The sequence below is a fragment of the Artibeus jamaicensis genome, unplaced genomic scaffold (genome assembly GCF_021234435.1).
Source record: "Artibeus jamaicensis isolate MK-2021 breed Jamaican fruit bat unplaced genomic scaffold, CSHL_Jam_final contig_391, whole genome shotgun sequence".
Taxonomy (NCBI): Eukaryota; Metazoa; Chordata; class Mammalia; order Chiroptera; family Phyllostomidae; genus Artibeus; species Artibeus jamaicensis.
In genome coordinates this window covers 23220903-23245015 of record NW_026521814.1, presented here as the reverse complement: position 1 = coordinate 23245015, position 24113 = coordinate 23220903, and the positions used below count along the sequence as shown (strand labels likewise).

At 35.9% G+C, this 24113-nt stretch overlaps 1 protein-coding gene across 1 annotated transcript in view; it reads left to right on the top strand.

Moving 5' to 3' along the window:
- Positions 1–24113, top strand: part of COL5A2 (collagen type V alpha 2 chain) — a 143716-nt gene that overhangs the window by 102963 nt on the left and 16640 nt on the right. Inside the window, exons 19-45 of the mRNA XM_037162971.2 lie at positions 947–1045; positions 1368–1412; positions 1526–1624; positions 3257–3310; positions 3537–3644; positions 4458–4511; positions 5103–5201; positions 6367–6420; positions 7138–7236; positions 7342–7395; positions 7492–7545; positions 8486–8539; positions 9244–9297; positions 11576–11620; positions 11947–12045; positions 13060–13167; positions 13436–13489; positions 15700–15753; positions 15990–16043; positions 16598–16651; positions 17030–17137; positions 17245–17298; positions 17865–17918; positions 18611–18772; positions 19414–19521; positions 20673–20780; positions 22749–22802. Of these exons, the coding sequence (XP_037018866.2) occupies positions 947–1045; positions 1368–1412; positions 1526–1624; positions 3257–3310; positions 3537–3644; positions 4458–4511; positions 5103–5201; positions 6367–6420; positions 7138–7236; positions 7342–7395; positions 7492–7545; positions 8486–8539; positions 9244–9297; positions 11576–11620; positions 11947–12045; positions 13060–13167; positions 13436–13489; positions 15700–15753; positions 15990–16043; positions 16598–16651; positions 17030–17137; positions 17245–17298; positions 17865–17918; positions 18611–18772; positions 19414–19521; positions 20673–20780; positions 22749–22802 (2043 nt within the window). The remainder of the gene's footprint in view (positions 1–946; positions 1046–1367; positions 1413–1525; positions 1625–3256; positions 3311–3536; positions 3645–4457; positions 4512–5102; positions 5202–6366; positions 6421–7137; positions 7237–7341; positions 7396–7491; positions 7546–8485; positions 8540–9243; positions 9298–11575; positions 11621–11946; positions 12046–13059; positions 13168–13435; positions 13490–15699; positions 15754–15989; positions 16044–16597; positions 16652–17029; positions 17138–17244; positions 17299–17864; positions 17919–18610; positions 18773–19413; positions 19522–20672; positions 20781–22748; positions 22803–24113) is intronic.

The following is a 24113-nucleotide window of genomic DNA, read 5'->3' as shown; positions in this document are numbered from 1 at the left end:
ATTGTGCTCTGGCTAAAAAATTAAGGAAAAAAGACTCACAATATTCAGGATTGTAACTTAGCAGGAAGTGATTTCTATTCCTACTCTAACATGTAGTTAAGACTTCACTAGCAATCACAGTTTATATAACAGCTCACTGGGTACTTCCCTCTCTTCCTGGGTTTTCCTAGTACTGGCTATTGGATACTGAAAACTGCTTAACAAAGTCAAACATCAAGCAAGAGTTTCTCTCAGAAACTGTTTCCCTATCCAACACTGTCTCCAGAATAAAATTTCTGGGTTTTTGTTTTTGGTCAGGATTCTGCTATGCCTGTAAGGTTCTATCTACCATGGTCTCTGGCTCTGTGGGTGAAGAATAAACTTCCACATCCAGTTCTTTGCATTTTATTGAAGGCTACTAGGAATTGAATAGAGATTTTATATGTTTTGTTGGTACTAATGAGCTCCCTAAGGCTTAGAATTTTAGTTTTAAAATTTCAGGTCCAGGTCCATTTAGGATTAGACATAAACAGGTACATAATATGTTGGATAGAATATAGAAACCCAGTTAAATTTGAATTTCAGTTAATGAAGAATGAATTTAAGTATAAATATATCCTAAATATTTCATGGGTCAAACTTCTATTAAAATTAGTTGTTTATTTGAATTAAAACTTAACTACATATCCTTGTATTTTACTATATCTAGACCACACTTTGGTGCCAATTTTAGTTGCCTTGACAGCTTTGATATGCTCTTAATAATGAGGCAAGCATCATTATACTTAAAAAGGTAGAAGGATGAGTCCATTCCAGGGTCAGGCACATATCCCCTGGAAACCAATGTGTGATCTTGACCCCCTTAAATGTTTGGGTGTAAAATGTAAAATTCCAAATAAGTAATCTACTTTGAATCATACCATGTTTATATTTTTCTTAAATAACATTTCCCTTTGCACCCTTTTAGGGAGAAGCAGGTCCCACTGGAGCACGAGGCCCTGAAGGTCCTCAGGGACAAAGAGGTGAAACTGGGCCACCAGGTCCAGTTGGTTCTCAAGGTCTTCCTGTAAGTTCCGAGTATGTTTAAGACACATCACAGAAAGCTGAACATGTTTTATAAATCAGAACAAAGGCTGGCTTTTTAAATATACCCTGTTTGATTTCTGAATGAGTGTATACAACTCCTGAGAAACCACATTTCCCTTAAAAACACTTCATATCTTGACTATTTTATGGAAAACATTATAAAAGTGACTTTTTATGATATAATGGTAGTGAGGGTTTTTTTTTTGTAATTTTTTCTGCCTCCTTTTGGAAGATGGGTAGGCATCTGAGGATACCACCCTAGATATGGCGTACTATTGTATAAACTTTCATGTCCCTTTCAGGGTGCTGTGGGAACTGATGGTACTCCTGGTGCCAAAGGCCCAACGGTAAGCAATTGCATTTATGCTACATCAAGTTTAAACAAACATAGTGCTTTGGACATTGGCCGTAGATTTGTAACTAGATCTCTGCTCATCATGTCACTCTTGCATTCTGATAGGGCTCTGTGGGTACCTCTGGTCCTCCGGGCTTGGCAGGGCCCCCTGGATCTCAAGGACCTCAGGGTAGCACTGGACCTCCAGGAATTCGAGGCCAACCGGTAATGTCAAAACAACTCTTATCCATTAGTGTAATCAAACTGAGACTACCAAGAAAAATAACATTCAATGAGATATAGATAATGTGACTTATCTGAAGGAGGCAAATGAAGATAGGATTCTGCGTAAAGTGAAAGCAAATGTTATCATACAGTTTTGATGTTTAAATTCATAATGGAACATTATTGCATTATGTTGAATTTTAGTGCTCTTTTATTTAAAATAACATGGTCCACCTCATAGAATTTTATGAGTAGTTAAATAATAAACATTATAAAAACATTTGCAAGCCAGTGTGGGGAAATGTGGAGGTTTAATGGAAATTTATAATGATGTCTTGGCTAAAAATGGATTCAACAAACTTGTTTCTTGAGAGTTATTCCTTTTGAAATTTTTATTTATTTTTATTGAATTTATTGGGTGACATTGGTTACTATAGGTTTCAGGTGTACAATTCTGTAATACATCAACTGTATATTGTGTTGCGTGTTCCTCACCCCAAATCAAGTCCCGTATCATCATTTATCCCCTCTATACCCTCTTCAGACCTCTCCCCACCACTGTTCTTTCACTATGAACCTCACCTCTGGTAATCACCATGCTGTTGTCTGTGTCCATGAGGTTTTTATTTTTTTCTTCTTAATTGCTTCACCCTTTTTACCCAGCCCTGCAAACACCACCCCTTTGACAGCTGTCAGTCTGTTCTCTGTATCTATGAGTCTGTTTCTGTTTTGTTTATTGGTTTATTTTGTTCATTAGATTTCATATATAAGTGAAATCATATGGTACTTGAGAGATTTCAACATATTGTTCATATTTAATGAGTTTCCATATTTTGTAGAAATTATTTCTAGGAAAAATATTGTGATGAACCCATAAGAAATAAACAGATTGAAAACTTGTGTTTACATATGTTTTAGCTTGATATATAAAATTAAAACTTTTTTAAGTACTACTTAAAACAAATATTTTGGATTCTATTCCAAGTAATTTGGTTGTGTTGATAAGTCCTTTTTAAGTTCTGGTGACAGATTTATTAAAATATGAGTGTTGCTGATATTTCACAATTTGTTTTTTATCATGTTCGCAATTTAGCAATCTGGTTCCTAACACACAATCTGTAACTGGTATTTGAAGACACACATACATAAAACCCTGAACAGAACAAAACCCTGAAACCCTTTGGAGTCAAAGATGAAGTGCCTTATTTGAAGTTGTCACACTCTCAATAGATAGAACAAAATTATAAAATTATTTTGATCTGGGTAAATAAGTCTATTTCCTAAAGTAAATCCTAAGTAGGTTTTCTATAGAAGTTGTCTTTGTTTAGCTCTGATTTGTAATAATAACTAAAAATTATAACTATTTTAGTATGCATGATAAAAATCAATATTTAAAAAATCCTTCAAAGACCAATGTAAAATAAATAAACTGCTACCAAATTATATTGAATTTTATAAAAATTCACACACATTCTGTAAGATTTTCAAAATTTAAAAATGATTACATATGCTGTTTATTCAATACTGATTCAGCTCCAGAAAATTTTCAAAGCCCATTTATTAAAGCTAATTCAAGTAGGCTGGACTGGCTAAATATCCTGGTCCTTACAACTAAAGATATTTTTATTTCAGGGTGACCCAGGAGTGCCAGGTTTCAAAGGAGAAGCTGGCCCCAAAGGGGAACCGGTAAGTCTTCATTCTTTGAAATGACAGGAAGAACATATATATTGTCTGGAAGCAGATAGCTTAAAACACTTGTGTTTGAAATAATAACTATGAGAATTACAATCCCTGTGTATGGAAATAACCTAACATAGGTTAAAATTTATGGCTGACTTTATTAAATGAACCTTTTGCTGTAACTCATTTGTCAAATGGCTTTTTCTGGCAACCATTCTTCTGTTTTTACTAGGGGCCACATGGTGTTCAAGGTCCAATAGGCCCACCTGGTGAAGAAGGCAAAAGAGGTCCCCGAGGTGATCCAGGAACAGTTGGTCCTCCTGGCCCAATGGGAGAAAGGGTAAAATTTGAATAATAACATAAATTCTTATAGTTCTGGGGGAATTACTTCTGGGATAGTAAAGAAAGCAAGAACAATTTAAGAGAAATGCTTGTGCCTGCAGTGCACAGTTCAATATGGTAATCTGTGAATTAAAGGAGCCAACTCTTCATTGTTTATTCATTCACTCAACTAATGAATTCAACTAATAATGAGTGAACAACTGTGTGATGCTAAATTATCATATTGGTGCTTGGGATAAACCAGTGGACAAGAAAGCTGTGGTCCCAGCCCTCAAGTGCACTTGGAAAATAACAGGGTGATGTGGCAGAGAGTAACTTCAAGCATGTGACTGTGATATGACATTAGATTAGGTGATTAGTGATTTCAAACTTCATGAGCGGTTGCTGTAACCAGAATATAATGGAAACAGGCCTGAAAGGGGCAACCACAATAGCACCTTACATTTGTATGAAACTTTAGAGAATGTAAAGGGCTTCACATACAAGACTATCCTTTATTTCTGATATTTCAATTGTGGCAGATGGTGCTGGTTTTTTTGCCTCTTATATTTATATATCAGTTTATGTGTGATCTTACAGAGAATCGTTAGAATATTTCTTGACTTGAATAACTTTTTGGCTTAGTACTTATATATTCTTTACAATTTAAGATTTCTTTCTGTGTAGCCAGGTTTTTTCTATGCACATCTCTTGCCATGTTGGCTTGATCACAACTTCTAAAACCCTGTAGTACTGAAAATAAAAATATCCACTCATTATAAGTTAAAAAAACATGAACAACTATTAAGAATCAAATTTTGGTCATTTGTAGGGTGCTCCTGGCAATCGTGGCTTTCCGGGTTCTGATGGTTTACCTGGACCAAAGGTGAGGTCATTTCATCAACATTGACTCTCACAGTGCTCCAAAGGATGCCATCGTTCAGCATGGTGATTTAGCCTTGGCCCACGTGGGTCCACATCCAGAAAGGAGTTAGACACAGAGGTCAGGCCTAATGCCCAATCTCTCTTGTGCAATTTCTGCATTGTAGAGATCTGCAGGGTGGAGGGTGACGATGGTTGGAGGTACATGGGAGTTTGTTTTTGGATTTGCCAGGGAAATTCCTGAGAAGAAAAGGTCACAGACCTTTCCATTAGCTGATGTGTAATTTTTCTGTTGTCTTGAAATTTAGACTCTTTCGAAATTCTGTGTTTTTTCCCTTATCTAAATAACTGGAGTGAGTCTCTAAACACAACTTTCATTAGATAATGATTTTTAAAAAACCCACTATTCTACAAGGAATCCAAATTACAATAAAATGTGAAGTGACATTGTTTACAAAGAAGTCTTAGTAACTACTTTGATAAACTACTTGTATGATATATTAATCCTTTGATTTGTAACACAAGAATTTTATATATGCTTACTTTTGTTTCCCGGTACTCTTTTTCTGATGTCTTCTGCTTTGCTTTGGAACAGGGGGCACAAGGAGAGAGGGGCCCTGTGGGCTCTTCAGGACCTAAAGGCGGTCAGGGGGACCCAGGACGTCCAGGTGAACCAGGGCTTCCCGGTGCTCGGGTAAGGACAAAGCCTGAGAATTCAATGAGAGTGCTTGTTTTTCTTGTGTTTCTAAAGCGATTTACTTTATTTAGCTCATTTTCATTCACACCATGGGACATTTCTTTGTTTTTATGGTTTTAACCTGATTCATTGTTTTTTAAATATTGGTTTGTTATTTTTATCAGGTATAGAAAACTCAGTAACTTCTGGCCTTCCTTTTTCAAAGGGGTGTATATTGATAATTTTACTACTTTACATGGAAAAATACTATTTGTCATTTTTTATAATTTTTTACTTGACAATAAACAACTTGTCTGACTTTTTTGACTGGGAGAATTTCTGATAAATTTCATTTTAACAAAATATTATTTAAAATTTTATTGCAACTTTGGAATTGCCCTGTATTCAAAGGTCAACAAGGCCTCATAGAGAAAGGAATTATACAAAGAGCTGGGTGAAAAGACACTTTGGCTCAATGTAAATTCTTTATCTTGAATCCAGATTTAGATCTATGAATAAAAGTCGACTATAGCCCTTTCTCCTTCTCCATGAAAAACTAGCATTGGGTTCATCTTTGCTTAGGTACTCTTCCCTTAGATATTTGAGAAAGGCGAAATGCTGAGAGACCATCAACATTGCTTATAGTAAATAAAAATGATTCCTGATGTTAGACTGCATTTGGCTTGGAAGGGCTATGAATGAATGATACAAATCTGGTGGGAGCATAGCTTTGGCTTTTCTGATTTTGGGTGACTTATACCTGCACATTTGCCTTGCTGGGATCAGTATACCGAGTCGCAGGTGCTGTTACAAATAGTGGTTACATGAGATTTCTAAGCCAGGGCAGCTCCTGCACCCCCCATGTAGACTCATTCCCTCACATCTGGCCTGTCCACTGTGGGAGGGTTGGAGGATGCCCCTGGAGATTGTGCTGTTAGGACTCCTCCTGAAGAAGAATCCCACCGAATGCTGCCCTGTTGGCCTGCCATGTTATCTGCCCTGTGTCCTGAAATCAGCTGGGTGAAGCCCATGATGGTCCTGTGATTCTGTCTAAAGGAACCTGAGCCTACTGAGAGTGGGCGTTGCGAAGGGGAACTGGATCCCATAAATGCAATGCTATTTTTACTCTTTAGAATCTTCCATTGTAGATCAGCTACAAACTGACAATTACTTTAATTTTCAGGGTCTGACAGGAAATCCTGGTGTTCAAGGTCCTGAAGGAAAACTTGGACCATTGGTAAGCAATTTAAACCAGCGTCCACAACCATTAATCTTTTGTAATAGATGTGTGACTTATTTGAGGTTACTATTGTTGGTCATGTGGATGCTGATCATGTTTATATGTTTAAAAGGCCCTGTGCCCTGGAAGCAAATAGTTAGGATTTGCATAATTTCAAATTGACCCAAAATTGATCACATTTTATTGAAATGAATTTTTGAGATTAAAATTGCTTCCCTGATATCAATGAAAAAATTGGAATGATGTATTTTTAATATTGATGGAATTTGTCTCATAAGAAACATTCTTATTTCTTAATGCTCCTTCCAATTTGATATATTTAAGAGATAAGTAGGTATGAATTTTGACAGCTTATATATTCTGGGCTCTTCTCTTCACTTCACAAAAGTGAAATGCAAGTCCTGAGTTTTTATTACCACAAACCGAAGTAAATAAAAGAAGGAAACAAAGTTTTCTCTACTTATATGAAAGTATACAGAGACATGAAGATGAGGCTTGTTTATAGCATAAGAATAAAATCTGTGTTCTATATAGTTAAAATACTTCAGCAGTTTTTTTAGATACTCAACTGTTCTATAATAATTCACTGAGATAAAATATGTCCAATAACTTATATAGAAGTTTTAGAGGAAGCAAAGGCAAGTAACAATTTGGATAATGCGATACTTGGAGAGAACTTACATATAACTGCCATCACTCCTGTCCACTCTGTAGGGTGCTCCAGGGGAGGATGGCCGACCAGGCCCTCCAGGCTCCATAGGAATCAGAGGGCAGCCTGGGAGTATGGGTCTTCCAGGCCCCAAAGGTAGCAGTGTGAGTACAATGTATGATATGTCTGTCATCTCATCATCTTTCTCACCTAGAGCAGCCATGTTTTTAACAAATTGATTGAAATTTAAATTTGTTCTTTATTTTTAGGGTGATCCTGGAAAACCTGGAGAGGCAGGAAATGCTGGTGTTCCTGGACAGAGGGTAACTATACACATTTTCTGCTAAAGAAAAAAATATGTAATTTTCCAAATTTTTGTGGTTCCCTTCTCACCAATTATCTCTGTGTGATGATACTAGGGAGCTCCTGGAAAAGATGGTGAAGTTGGCCCTTCTGGTCCTGTGGGCCCCCCTGTAAGTGATCTTTTAGCAAAAATACATTCATATTGTAGTTTTCATTGATGTTTGTCCAAGACTTTACTTATGATGGATTTGGGGGGATGTCAATAAGAAGTGCAGATTGAAGAATTTCAGTCACTTCTTTTGATTCTTGTGCTGGCCTATTCTGCCTTTTATAAATAGAATGATTGGTCTCTTCATTTTAAACCATTCACAGAAATATTTAAAATATTCACAGAAAAAGCTATATAATCATCTTTATATATTACTGTTGGAAAATATGTCAACTAAGGAAAATAGTATCTGATGAACATTTAATACTATATTTTACTTAAAACATAAAAATAGTATTATCTATGTTATTCTAATAATGTGTCTTATAGACATTAATTTAAACTAATTTTTTTTGAAGGAATAAGAAGGAATAATATTCTTTGAGGTATATTTTGGTTCCAGCCTAGGATTTTCAAAGTAAATGTTTATCAGAATATTTTGGCATTTTATTTGTTTAAAATACCAATTGTATTAAAATGTTAGCTTCGCTTTCTTTAGTTATTCTAGTTTGGAAGGTTTGATTATTAATTTTATGACAAATAAACTGCAGTGAAAATATTATTGTTTTAGATTAGATGTATGAAAGTAATGAGCTTTTCCATCTCTAATTTATCTAATTTTCCCATGATTTTATGGTTGGCTCAGACATTGTATGTTTGGATCAAAAAATAAACACTTGTCATCAGTCTCTGCTGGCTTTAGATGTTTTCTCACTAGAAGGGACTTCAAACAAGACTATTGGATGACTTTTAACACTGGTTTATTATCTGGATAAAGTAGAAAACATGTGATTAGGAGAAATACAAAGAAATAGAAATACTTCCAGTGGTTCACATAAACAGGCAGGAAGTGTAAAGATCTGGCTCCTGATTTTCATGATTTTCTTTCTTTTGTGGCTTAGGGTTTGGCTGGGGAGAGAGGGGAGCAGGGCCCCCCGGGCCCCACGGGCTTCCAGGTATGCACGGCTTCAGGTGTTTACGTCCCCTTCCACTGACTTCAGTGCTTTTGTGAAATTTTATAATTTTCCAAGTCATCCCTCTTTGAGTAAATAAGGTAGACATTTGAATAAAATAAAACTTTTTTTGTTTAAAGAGAAATAATAGATTTTACCTGAAAAACTGATTAAAACCTAAAGCTATTAACAAATTAAAAATTACAAAGTGTTCTTCATATCTCAACAAAGTTTATTTAATTATTTTAGGCTTTTCTAATTTTATTAGCACAGTGTATAAAGAATTTTCTTAAAATCTTATGATTTCTCTAAATACATTGACATGTAGACTATTTAATAGCATGGCTAATCATAATTTGGGGGAAAAAACTGTTACGAATTACTTCCATTAGTAATCTAATAGTCTGATATATTGTTTTCAGAGCCATTAAAATCTACAAATATGAAAAACTGCCTGTTATGTTCTTTGTTTTGTTTTTGCTAAGTGTGTGTGAATGAAGGTCTCAACCTGTAACCTAGCTTCCATGTTATGTTAGAAGACGTAGGTTTCTCAGTCTGTTTTGCTTAACTTGTGTTCAAACAATACCTTTTACTTGAAAACATAGTCATGAAGGCTTTATGAATTGTGAAACGAAAACTGTTAACACTGGTGACCTATTAAACTTTATTTATAGAGTCACGGTTTTATTTTCTTCCCTTTGTTTTAGGGGCTTCCTGGTCCTCCTGGGCCTCCTGGGGAAGGTGGAAAGCCAGGTGATCAGGTAAACTTTTTAACTAAAAATAATGGCAATATTAAAAATCACTGGTTCATAATATCACTTATGCATGAGGCTCTGTTTGGGTTTAATTGACATATATTATCTCTTTCAATCCTCGAAACAATGCTGTGTACTAGGTATTCCTATTATGCCCATTTTACAGATGAGGAAAAAAAGAGGCACACAGATGTTAGGTCACACAGCTCGTATGATTGAACCCAGATCAAATGTTTCCAAAGGCTTAATCACTAAATATATCTTTATAGAATTTTACTGGAAGCTTTATAAAGTATTATGAACAGATACCATTTTATTTTTATCATTTTATACACACATAGATTATTGAATTTATTTTTCTCTGAGTGACTCATTCATTAAGCCATTCAACAAATATTTGGTGAGAGCTGTGTGCTTAGCTCTGCTTAGCCTTGGCCTTAACCAATTGAACGTGATAGACATGGAACTTGCCCTTACATTATATTATAGCAGGAGACAGAGAGTATAGGAAGACCGTTCCAAATGCTATGGTAGGAGAGGCACTTGTACAGAAACACAGAAGAGCAACTAATTCATATTTGGGGGTTTAGAAAAAGTTTCCTGGACAAAGTGCATATCTTTTATGAGATCTGAAGAATGAATGAATGATGGTAAGCAGGGAGGAGGAAAGGTAAAGTGCACTGGGAAATGGAACCGCAAGTACAAAGACTTGCTGATCAAATTAAAGCAGTGAAAACAAATTCTCCAAGTCAGGAATGTGGAGTACAGTTCAAGGGCGGAAATGAGGCTGCAGAGTGAGTCAGGAGTCAGATTACTGAAAGTCTTAATTTGAGTCCTATTTGTTTTTATTGTTAGAGTAATGGGAAGCTAATGGAGGGTTTTTAAGTAGGGATGATACTATTACATTTGAGTTTTAGGAAGATCACACATCAATGAAGATAATAATTTTAAGGAATAAGACCAGAGGCCTACTTGAGTCAGTGATTATAATATATCTTTATCAAAGGAAGAAATTTTAAATGACAAACTTTTCTTTAGTTAAGAATACACTCTCAATATAGTCACACTGTGTGGAGAGAACTTTGCTAGCAAGTCCCCCTGTCCGCCTCGGATGAAAGTAACACTACCAAGACATCATCTGCTTGGGGAGGAGAGGTGGCCAATCCCTCAGAGGAGAAGGGCCATGAGCCCCTTCCTCAATGGCTTTTATTGGGTTGTAATACACAGGAATACAGGCGGCAAGGATCAAACTGTAGATAACATTTCAAAGAAATCTGAGGGTACTCATTTCCTTTTTGGACCCTTATCATATGAGTGAAAGCACTTTTAGCAAAGCAGGCTTCACAGGACTTTAGGAATTCTTTCTTATGCCTGATCACCCCAGATCTTGCTCTAGCTGGCAAAGGGCTGCACTGCCCTCCCCATCATAGGTTTTCAGGCTTAAGTGGATTAGAGCCAGAAATCACTTTTTTTCAGATGGAAATGGGGACTCAGGCTATGTCAGAATAGCTGGGGGATGAGGGTCCATCACTCCCTCTTTGTTGCAGTCCCCTGAGTCCTTCCTTGATGGCCTCCCAAGTGATCGTGTCTGGCTTAGGTTGCCCCTCCTCTGAGGGGTCTTAGCTGTCATGGACTATTCAACCATGCGTTGGGGGCAGGGGATGAAGCAGAAGCAGCGTTGCTGCCAGAGACAAGCTTTGTCTCCTGAGTGGCTCTCATTCTGGAGGTTGCTCACTCATCCTTAGATGCATGGAGGGCAGTTACAACTCCTGAAACCAGGCAGAGCAGTTCCCAACAACACTGTACTACTTTTAACCCACAATTGCTGGTAGAGTGTGTTGTTCATATTATATGTTTAAGAAATGTTTACTAAATTGTGTTGAATTGGTTCTATTCAAAAGATCAGTACTTCATTGCTTTTAATTTCACTTTCATCTATTAAAAGATTTTTTACGTTTAATTAGGAAGCAAAGGCTCTTGGTATATATTTTTATCTCTAAAAAACTAATGTATTATCTTTATGAGATAACATTTTGAATGTTCTCATTGTCAAAATCAATATTCAGTAATAAATGTTTACTGAAAAAATATTTTCATCTAATATATGTGATACCTTCTTATTTATAAAAGTATACACATTTTTCTGCTTTTAATAGTTTGGGCCTAGTCAAACATCAAGTAGTACATTAAAAGAAATTAGGTGTATGGTCTAGAACTATTTCTACTAAATATATAAAATTTAGCTCAAAGCTCTTCTTCCACTTTTGTAAAATTTATCTTACAGGGAGTTCCCGGAGATCCTGGAACAGTTGGCCCATTGGGACCTAGAGTAAGTATTTTATTTTTTATGATTAACTTTGCTTCCATTGGCTTCAGTTTAAAAGAGCACCTTTTATTTTAAACTGGGCAGTGTTAGCATTAAAATTCTTCTACTTGATGGAAATCAATCTTTTGAGAAATATTTTGTGCTGTAAAACTAGTATATCTTTACTTCTAGTTTATTTCCTATCACTAAATTAGAAAAGTGAGCCTCAATTGTTGTTCATTTCTAAACGTTTCCCCAGCAGAAGTCATGTTTGTCCAATTTTGAGGAACATTTTCAACCTATTTTGAGATTAAGCACTGAGTTTGTCTGACATCCCAATGTTGTACTAGGGAGAACGAGGAAATCCGGGAGAAAGAGGAGAACCAGGAATAACCGGACTCCCCGGTGAGAAGGGAATGGCTGGAGGACACGGCCCTGATGGTCCAAAAGTAAGTGCTGTAGTGAGCTCAGTGTGTGAAACATTCTAAAATTTCTGCTCAATAAGCACATGATGGTACTAGAATTTATTTCTTTTGTTTTTCCAAGTTATTTAATCATATAATTTTCTTCTTCAACCAATATTTAATGAGCACCTAAGTGACAACCAGGCTTTTTCTCATCACTAAAGAGTCAGCTAAAAAAGAGTCTTGCTTTTGTGATGGGATTTATGGTCGAGTATGCATAGTGATATTCTCATATACAGACCTATCTCTAATGTGTATTGATGTAAATTTGATTAATGACTGCCATTAACAAGCATAAATGAGAAACAGAAAATTGCATAATTTATTAGGAGGTATTTCTAACCAAATGTTCTGTTTTCTTCTTTTAAGTTCCATAGTTCTGCTTACAAAATGTATGAAAGTATGTTGTTTTTGAAATCCAAAAATACTATACATCATAAGGCAAAAATCTGTACTATTTATTTTTGGATGCCATTTTAACATTGGTAGAAGACTATTTAATTTGAGTGCAAACATTTGAAATAGAACTTCTCACGACTATGTAACATTAGATCCTTATCATGTTTAAGGTCCCAAGGTGATTGTGTAATATCTGCTTCCATTTAATACACTGAGTGAGCTGGAAATCCAGCTTAATGTCATGGGTTTATTACACAGAGAATGAAATACTCTCTAAAATGTAATGTCTTCTTTCTTTGGTAGAATCACATAATGTTACCCTCCAAAAGGAAGTTCTGTCATTTTTATTTGAATCAGTACTTAATTTTTCCAAACAGAGGTCTGTTTTTCCCAACAGAGGTCAGAAAACATAAATGAACAATCAGAGGTCTAATATTTTTTAATGAGCTCAGAGGCACTTTTTTGGAATGCAAAATATAAGCACTAGATTAAAGCATACAAAATCTTTGAGATTCTATAATTTTGACCTACCAAGGTGGTACTTCCATGTGGTTCCACTTGGATATTTATGTGATCTTACTTATTGTTGGCTCATTTTAGGGAAGTCCAGGACCGACAGGGACCCCTGGAGACACAGGCCCGCCAGGTCTTCAAGGTATGCCGGGAGAAAGAGGAATTGCAGGAACTCCTGGCCCCAAGGGTGACAGAGTAAGTCTGTTTTTTTTTTTTTTAGTTCAGTCCATTAGATTGATAGTGATTTCCTAGGCAGACTTTTACTTCTACCATACTGAGTCAAAAGTCATTCATTTTCTTTCTTAATATATATTTATTGAGAGAGTATACAGTGCCAGGTATTGTTTTAGGCTCAAGGGGATACAACCATGAACATAGGAGATAAATCTCAACTCATAAAGCTTCCATGGAAATGTGGGGGAAAGACAACAAAATAAATAAATGATGTTTTGTGTTTTCCCAGGGTGGCATAGGAGAGAAAGGTGCTGAAGGCACAGCTGGAAATGATGGAGCAAGAGTAAGTAAAATCATTCTTTTTCCTATTGGCTAAGAATCAACGTTATCATTATCATATGAATTTGCCTGAACTTTCCAAAATAAAGTTTGAATTGTTACCATGTTGGTCAGGACTTGGAGAATCATAAAATCTAAGATTTGATGTTAATCAACCATGGGTACTCGTTTTGCTTACCTTGAATTAGGACAGCCCAAAAGTAAAGACATTGTTGAGAGACCTGTGAGAGATCACTGCATTAAGTGGTGGGGCCCTCTTTTATATTCTCTATTATCTTTTTATTTTATATGCAATGTTCATTTCTATTAAAATGATGACTTAATGAGTTGTTTTAGACCTACTTCCAGTTCAGGCAAATAGAATTTTGTAGAGTAGTCAAAATCATGATAAATCTTAATATACTGGATGTTAGGGGTGAGAAAACAACTGCATGATGAATCGGGATTGATGCTTTCTTTCATCAGTAAAGAGGCCGAATAAGTGAAAAGTAAAAAAGGATGGTTGATCCCAAGCATTGTTTCATGTCATATCAGAAATTGACATTTAATGAGCACTGGGTCCTCAAAAATAGAATGCACTTGCAATTCTAAGGAAATCGAACAGGTTAGATTGGAAATATATCTCTAGATGCAAATGATTCTCTCACATAAGAGCAGGTAGGCAGTTGCTCAGATGTTCACCATGTCCTGGAATAGTTCTTGGTATTTGATAAATAGCCTCTTCTGATATGACATGGTTTGCCATCCATTGTTCTATTGTACTCTAGCAATAGCAATTATATATATAAAATAGCAATTATATATAATATATATAAAAGAATCACACTAAGCCACTGTTAATATATTGATTCTTTACAAAGAGTCACCATTAATATATTGATTATATTAGTTTTTTATTAGAAAGTGTATAAAAATGATTTAGCCTTAGTGGTTATTATCCCCTTTTTCCTTTTCTGAAAAGCTACTCACTTGGTTTAACCAATTATGGACACACAAAACCTTTTGCCTTTTAATTAGATCTAATGTTTCATTTAATATTTCAAAGAAATCTGCCATACTGTTTGTATTTTATGCCATGATGGTATGCAGTTCGTCATTAGGAATGCAGTGCGATTTGAAGGAATAATGCGTTGACATGTTATCACAAGTGGAAATCTGAAATGTGTATTTATTGTTCTTATGAACTACTTCAAAAATGCAATGTAATAGGATCAAGACATTAGCAATAACTGCCTTACTTTTAGTGAAGGCAGTGTGGCTTTTTTAGGGAAAGAGCAGAGCATTTGCTGTAATCTCATAGTAAAGGAAAAATGAATAACATGTTTTCTCTGTATGAAGAAGTCTGTAAATTAACTCATATATTTCATGAAATACTTTAAGGAAGTATAGCAGGTAAATTATTGGAAGTATATTGTTCTGTTACAGATTCAGAGAACTTAATATTATAGTGTTCTCATGTTCTTGTCAAAAATATATAATTGAGAGTCATTTTTGTAAGATTCTTCTGTTGTACATAGAGAAATACAAAAGAATACTTGGGCTGCTACACAGGAAGAGGAAGTGCACAGTGTCAGAGAGAAAACTTGTTTAGAAAGAACTGCAATATACGGTAGGTAGGGGTTTAGTATTGTGACCACACATAGCGAAGACCCAATTTGCACCCCCACGCGGTGGCTCCCCTGAGCTCTGAGCACATAGCCCACCCCGTCAGTTCAGCTGCAGAGTGACCCTTCTTTTCATCTCAGGAGAACGTAGAAAACTGGATGCTTTCGCACAATTTCACTTTTTTGAAATAAAAAGAGCTCTATTTAGTTGGTGTATTTTAATTTAAGAATATAGTATTCTGTACAAAAGAAAAAAGTCTCTTTTCAATCTATACTCAAATTTCAAATAAGTATTAACAAAATCAAATAGGCTAGAAAATAGGGAGACACTGGAAAGAATTAATTTAGAACTAATGTTTGAGGACTTACATTTGGATAAGTTGAATTGGATGAGAGAGATTAAAACATTCTGTGGAGAAAATTAAGTGGAAATTGTTTTAAACTAGATAGAAAAATCTTGAGAATATACAGATTATATTATTTATTTTGGGTACTGTTTTGCAAGAGTAGCCACACTATAAGAAAATTGCCCATTTTTTGTTTGTTTGTTTAAAGATGGAGAGTTATGTGCATGCTTTCTCTCAGTATCCTGTGTTTTGTTCATTGACAGGGTCTTCCAGGTCCCTTAGGACCCCCAGGTCCTGCAGGTCCCACTGGAGAAAAGGTAATGCCTTAAGTTATTGTGTGGAATGGAATCAGAATCATGTAGGCTTTCTCATGTTTTCTCTTTCACAAAATATGGTAGTTGGGCTAGATCATCTCAGAGTTCTCCCCACTATCTGCCCTATACACAGTTTACTAGGTAATATTCTCATTTTCAATATGTTTTTGTCAACTAGGACAACGGTGTTATGTTTTGCCTCTGTTTTGGACAATAACCATCTAAAATCTGCTTTCTAGGGTGAACCTGGTCCTCGAGGTTTAGTTGGCCCTCCAGGCTCCCGTGGCAATCCTGTAAGTGACAATATCTTGATGGTCTTAGTATGACATTAAGCAGTAAACAAGTCATTGTTTTGTCTTAATACTTATATAAAACCATGCCAATTAGATTAGGTTATTTATAAGTTTCTGGTTTTCAACTTTTTTCTCATTACATTAAAAAGTTATTTGTGTATTATTTTGATACAATCTAGTAAGTCTAGATAAGCAGCTAATTAACTAAATAATTAAGACACTTCTTTGAAACTTCAGACCTTGGAATTTTGTCCTATGATCCTTATATCTCTATTCCACTTAAAAATCTTCCTTGACCAATATGTCTGATTCTTCCATATGTAATTTCAAGATACTCCCAATTTATATAATTGTACTTTTAATATAATTACTGTTTATAAGAAAGTGTGAATTTGTTTTATTTAAATTTTTTTTCCATTTTTTTATTGTCGTTCAAGTACAGTTGTCTTCATTTCTCCCCACCCACCACTTCCCCTTCCTCCCACCCCTGATCCTACCCCCACTTTGTCTTTCTAAGAAAGTGTGAAGCTATAGTAAACTCTGTCTTCTCCTAGGGTTCTCGTGGTGAAAATGGCCCAACTGGTGCTGTTGGTTTTGCTGGCCCTCAGGTACAATTGTCAGATGTGTTTCATTTTAATGAGCACTCCTCTTGTTAGACCATGGGTTTTGAATGTGTATTAAAGATTCTGGAAAGCTCATAGTGTCCCAGGCAATATTCTCATTTTCAAGGACTAGCACAAAAATGATGAGTTTACACAACTTCAGATTCTATACTTATTTGTTGTAATAAAAATATGGGATAAGTTACTTTTCAGACCATCTTTAAAGATCTCATCAGATCATTTTTGTTTTTCTTCTGTGCTGCAGTACTGATTACAAAGCATCATTTTACAGTGGATGATTAAGTTATGTGTTAATAATAATTACTGTAAAATAATTTGTCTGTCAGTGTTATAATCAATTGCTTATTTACACAATTGATATAGGGTCCTGATGGGCAGCCTGGAGTAAAAGGTGAACCCGGAGAGCCAGGACAGAAGGGAGATGCGGGCTCTCCCGGCCCACAAGGTCTAGCAGGATCCCCAGGCCCTCATGTAAGCTGAAAAAAAAAGGCACAACTTGGGTCCAGTGCCCAATGCTTAAACCTTGTGTTTGGCCCATTTTACTTCCCTACAGTGATCTTCTGTTTCTTTCCATTTAGGGCCCTAATGGTGTTCCCGGACTAAAAGGTGGTCGAGGAACTCAGGGTCCACCTGTAAGTTGGTTTGAAGCTTAGGAAATTACAAGTAGTCAGATATCTAGTGCCACTGGATATTTTAAAGTTAATCTGAAGCTGTAACTACCCATTTTTATGTGTATAACTACTCTGTAGTGGAAAGGGCATTTAACTTAGATGGAGATCTGGGTTAAAATTAGTTTCATGGTCTCGGAGACCCAGTTGTGCCTCATATGTAATATAAATTAACACATGGCCTATGGGAGAGGTAATGAATAATGATACAGCATTTTATATAATTCTTTTATGTAAAATATTAATGTGGGTTTAGCACTTGCCTGAAACATACTTGTATATGTTCGAGATAAATGGAGAGTGGAAAGACAAAAAGAGCATCCTTCCTCCCAGTTAATCTACCTACTCTTGAAAACATAGGATAAAAGAATATATATATATATATTCTCATATATATATATATATAAATATAATTGATCACAATAAGAAAGGGAATCTAAAGGCCTATGTACCCCTGTGAAGGAATAGATCCCAGTAGGTATATGTAATTCATTGTTATCTTAAAATTGCTGTATATATTATATTTCTAGGGTGCTACAGGATTTCCTGGTTCTGCTGGCAGAGTTGGACCACCAGGCCCTGTTGTAAGTTAATATAGCAATTCAAATTACTGACAGAGGAGCAATTACACACACACATGAAAATACAGACAAACATACATGTATGTACATATTATATAGATATACATATATTTAATTTTTATTTACTCTTTAATTTAATCTATTAATGACTTTTTCTTTCATATTAACAATGCTTATATTGGTAATTTATACTGGTATGCTGTCAAAGAAATTTCATCCTGTGTTTTTTGGAAGAGCTTAATTTGCAAGTCCTTTTTAGCCCCAGTATTGGACTCCCATTCCACATGCTTACTAAATACTAACAATACGGTGTGATAATAATCATTTCCTTCCATTAGAAGCATCTCTAAAACTTTGTTTTATAAATGTTAGTCTTTCTTTATAAGATCAAATCAGACAGAATAAAATGCTATATATTTATTGTTGGATCAGAGCCTTAAGAAATTTGAAAATTCAAGTTAATTTTAGCACAGTTTTAACACTGATTCAAAAAGGAAATTTTCTCCAAACAATCTAGATTTCCTTCTGGGGAATGAATTTGCAGTTGTGTTTTTCTTAATTTTGTTGAAAGCCACCTAATGACTGATTATCTAGCAGGAAAAATGGAAGCTGCCTCTGAGGCACAGACCATCCCATCGTTTCCCCCAATGAGGCTTCCACTTTGCCCTCCTGGATTTCTTTCTGTGTCATACTAGGGAGCTCCAGGGCCTGCGGGGCCTTTAGGGGAGCCTGGGAAGGAGGGGCCTCCAGGTCTTCGTGGGGACCCTGGCTCTCATGGGCGAGTGGGAGATCGAGGACCAGCTGGCCCTCCTGGTGGCCCAGGAGACAAAGGGGACCCAGGAGAAGATGGGCAACCTGTAAGTGCAGCATCTTTGTTCTAGACCACCTCTAATTGAGCTGTTTGCTGATAGAAGTCCACAATAATTACTTTAATGAAGAAACTGTTTATACATTATCCTGAGCACTTTCATAAATTTTTATACCCTATGGGTTTTTAATTTGCAATTCTCTGTTTGAGAAAAAAGTATATGTGTAAATATAAAAATATAGCAGTAATGAATATGGTATTCAAACTCTAAACAAGAAAACACTCTTTCTTATATATCTGCACTACACAAAGAAAGTTTTATAAAGCACACTATCTTAATATCCAAATGTCTTTAAACATGAATGTGTTTAGATAAAATCATATCATTTTCTTTATTTTTAAAATGTGTCTTTTTAGAAAGAATGATATGTGCCTGAATAGTTACCTCTTTTATTCCATCAATATTCATATTAATTTTCAAGTTATTTTTCAATGGCTATTTTTACTTTTAAATAATGTTAAAAAGTTCTGTGTGGATTATAAGTTATGATTATTTATGTACAGTATAGCCTTATGAAACAGAACTTGTTTTTATATCCAAAAAACCTATAAAAGTGTGATCTGTTGTAAAGTTCTTGCATATAGTTTTACCCTGGAGCATTTCTAATTATAGTTTATCCTCCAAATCAGGGTCCAGACGGCCCCCCTGGCCCCGCCGGAACTACTGGGCAGAGAGGAATTGTGGGCTTGCCGGGGCAGCGTGGGGAGCGGGGCATGCCCGGCCTGCCGGGACCGGCAGTAAGTGGCTGCATGAGTCAGCATGTCATCTGATCATGTGCAGTGTCCTTTATATATTTTTGCTAAATAGATGTAAAGTGTTTTAGACACAAATTCTGAGTATCTTCAAAGCCTTTTGACTTTAAATGTCAAATGCTTTACCGTAGTACATTATAAGGTCTTTGAAAAGTGTATTTATTTAACCTTGGGGCTAGAGAAGTAAACAAATAAGGGTATGGATTTTAGGCAACTTTAAATCTTTCTTCAAATGTTAAAAATATGTAAGGAGCTAGAGGAGGGGATAGTCTCCTGGTGAGTAGGTAGCCTCTGTTTAAATAAACAACCCTAATAAAAACATCCACATTTCACAGTTCAGAGAGTAAGTTCTCATAAACCATCAAAGAGAAGAAGGACTTGATCTAAAGTAATATTGGAGGTGAAAGTGGGGTGAATGGTAAATAGAAACTCTGAAAGTAATTTCCTGTTCCCTGGGGGTGTCTAAGAATCTCACATTCCCTTGAGTCTGGATAAAAGTTTGACTCACTATGAGCTTTGAAGAAGCTAAATTATACCACTTGAAGTTTATATGCTTTAGAAAAATAATAAGTGATGTTCTTATAGGGAGTGTTGACAGAGAAATGTGCTGCTGGGACCTTGGGACTGGGGGATGTGAGGGTAGAGATCTGAAACCAGCAAACAGGGAGTTAAGGAATGTCACATTTTTCAGACATGAGCCAGGGACCTGGAGGTAAATTGTCTCAACAGTGAGACAAAAGTGCCAGAATATAGAAATAAAATGAGCAAAGCAGAGTAAATAAAAATGGACATGTCTTATCAGTGACATGGATTTGAAAACTGAGGTTTTCAAATCCATGTCACTAATAAGAAGAGCTGCCAGAATTGATCATAGTGCACCAAGTTAGAAGCGAAAATGCACACCTGAGCTGGTGGCAAAGGATAACTTTTTAGTTCCTATGACACCTCGGATGAAAGCCATGAAAACTAGGCATGCATCTAAGAAAGCACTACAGTGATCTGGATGTTGTGAGGAAATGAATAATTATTACCATAGAAGGAGGGACTGAGGTGCCATTTGAAAAACATAGTCTTTATGGGAACTGGCATTCCTAAATTTCTTCAGAAGTGGTTGACCTTTCTGTGCTTTATTTCAGGGCACACCAGGAAAAGTAGGAGCAACTGGTGCAACAGGAGATAAAGGGCCACCTGGACCTGTGGGACCCCCAGGCTCAAATGGCCCTGTAGGGGAACCAGGCCCTGAAGTGAGTACTGCTGAAAGTAACTCTTGTTATCTAGGTATTATGGAGACTTTTTATTTTTTAATTTAGATATTGATTTAGAAGTTCAGAACTTGATTGTACATTTCACCTAGAGGAAGGTTTTTAAAAAATATATTTATTTATTTTTAGAGAGAGGGGAAGGGAAGGAGAAAGAGAGGGAAAGAAACATCAATGTGTTGTTGCCTCTTGTGCACTCCCCACTGGGACCTGGCCTGCAACCCAGGCATGTGCCCTGACTGGGAATCAAACCAGCAACCCTTTGGTTCATAGGCCTGCACTCAGTCCACTGAGCTACACGAGCCAGTGTGAGGAAGTTTTTTCTTTATAATTCAATGTACCGTACTTCCCTAGATAGTTGACAAAATGATGGCATTAAAATTGGTAATAAGAGAGGTACTTTTTACACTATCATCTAGTTTATTTATTTTTAAAGCTTTTATTTATTTATTTATTTATTTATTTATTTATTTATTTTTAGATTGAGGAAGGGAGGGAGAGAGTGAGGGAGTGAAACATCAACATGTGGTTGCCTCCTGTGCACCCTCCACCAGGGACCTGGTCTACAAACCAGGCGTGTGCCCTGACTAGGAATCGAACCAGTGACCCTTTGGTTCACAGGCCCAAGCTCAATCTACTGAGCCGTAGCAGCCAGGGCTGATCTAGTTTAGAACAAGGTATTTTAGTTGGATTATGTTTTTACCAAATTGTTTTGCATGTGAAAGGACATGTTAATTTATCTTTTTTCCTGTTATTATGTCATTCTGTTAATGAATATTTGTCATAATTGCAAAGTTTTAACATGACAGGATTAATATAAATATTACAACTCGTGAAAAGGGCAAAGTAGAGATAATTTTACCTAAATATCACTAAAAAGTAACATTATTGATGTCATGTTTTCTTAGGCTCTTTTTAGATAAAATCAGATTTTGAAAGGAAATCTGAGAAATTATAGGTTGGAATTTGCTGTATTTACTGCTGTAATAAGTAAATTACTAAATGCTTAATGTCACCTATTTTGGGGGGGGTGTGGAAGAAACAATGACTTTCAGAGCAATTTTTCAGAGGACTTTTTCATCAAATGGTAAAAAACATAATTCTGAAAAAATCAAAATAAAATAAGAGAAGACTATATTTTAAAAAGCAATTTGATATTATCTAAACACAGTTATTTTATTTCAAAACTTTATGGATAAGCTTAAAAAGTAAAAGTGAGAAAAACCATTCACTGGTAATAAAAACAAAACAGGATATCAAGGATTTAATTATTGTATATTTCAAAAGTTTGAGAATTTTTTTCTTTTTGGGAATAAATATCAAAATAAAGAATTTATTTTTTAAAATTTATTTATTTATTTATTTCTAGAGAGAGGGGAAGAAAAGGAGAAAGAGAGGGAGAAAAACAATAATGTGTGGTTGCCTCTCGTGTGACCCCTACTGGGGATCTGGCCTGCAACCCAGGCATGTGCCCTGACTGGGAATCAAACTGGCAACTCTTTGGTTTGCAGGCTGGCACTTGATCCACTGAGCTACACCAGCCAGGGCCAAAAAAAAAAAAAAAAGAATTTAGATTAAGAACATAAATTTTACAAGCAATTCAAAGTAGAAACAATAGCAGAATTTTCTTTTTAAAAAATTTTATTTAGTTATTTTTCAAGTACAGTTTTTTGTCTATTTCTCTCATTCCAGCCCCCCCCACCCCATGCTCCCCACCTCCCTCCCATTTCCACCCCCCTTAGTTCTTGTTCCTGTGTCCTTCCTATTTGTTCCTCCAAATCCCTCCCCCTTTTTCCCCTTAAATTCCCAGCAGAATTTTCTTTTCACTCAGATTTCCACAAATGATAATTAGGATTTACAGGATGGAGGTATAAACATGCTGTATTTTTTCTGACAGTTGGAATGAGGTTTTTTTAACAGCTCAGTTCATGTTTTAAATATGATTGTTTATAGGGTCCAGCTGGTAATGATGGTACTCCAGGACGGGACGGTGCTGTTGGAGAACGTGTAAGGACAATTTCACTGATTAAAAAAATGTGGAGTAATGTAAACTTTATAACACGAAAGAGTAAAACACTATCCTTTCTCTTCATACAACCCAATACAACCCAGACTTTCCTAATAGAATCAACCTTTTTCGTAATGTTGTAATTTTGGTAGCTCTTATAAATGAAATGAAATTTTAATGCACAGCAAAGTGAGATGGCATTTTTTTATTAAGAGCAGGAAAGCAAATTGCTTTCATATTTTGTGCAACATGAAGGCTTTGAGTAAGGACACCTATGAGGTGGTCTAAATTTCAAACTCATTAACAAAAAGTACAGGACCTGTGTGACATCTAAATTTCTCTCTTCACCTACTAACGTGAATGCCCCATGAAGAAATGAACCATATAGCTTTCTAGGAATTGTATGTTTCCCGATGGGTTTTTAAATTAGACATGTTCTGAACTGGAAACATCCCCAACTTTATCAGACGCTCCAGGCACTACAGGCAGTTGTCTCGGATCGCGTAACAGTGCACGAAGGCAAAAATAGCCCCTGCTCCAATGCCTAGTATAATGTAACGACTCTTTCCACTCTAAGAGCAGAATGGACTATGAAGCCAGACAGACCTGGATTGGAATCTTGCCTACATAAGTAACTAGCCATGTGACCTTGAACACATTTTCTGAACCTCAGTTTTCAAATACTCTAAATATGATTAATATATTTGTGTTTTAAATCACATATTTAAAGAAACTAGTAGGCATTTGGAGGAAGCAGGAGTTCTGAGGAAACTTGGGGTACCTGCCATCTCCTATAAAACTAGGAATATAAATTATCTTGGCATCTGGGGTTTTCTCTTGGTCAGTATATATATTGTTTAGTACATTAGTCTTCAAAGGTTTTGCTGCATTATGCCCTGGTATAATTTTGAATATTTGTGAATGCTATGTGCATTTTAAGTTTCCATCACATTTTAATTTAATCTTAGTTTAAATACTTGCAAAGGAAGGCTTTCTTGGTATTTTCTTTTATTATTATTTTTAAAAGAGTTTATTTGTTTATTTTTAAGAGAGGGGAAAGGAGGGAGAAAGAGAGGGTTAGAAATATCAACATGTGGTTGTCTCTTGAGCACCCCCTGCTGGGGACCTGGCCCACAACCAAGGCATGTGCCCTGACTGGGAATTGAACCGGCAACTCTTTGGTTCACAGGCCGGCAATCAATCCACTGAGCCACAGCAGCAAGGGCTCTTGGTATTTTCTAAATGTGTATTTGCTTTCTGTATGTTTCAAAATATTGGATTTGCCAATGCAATTTATTCAATGTATTATG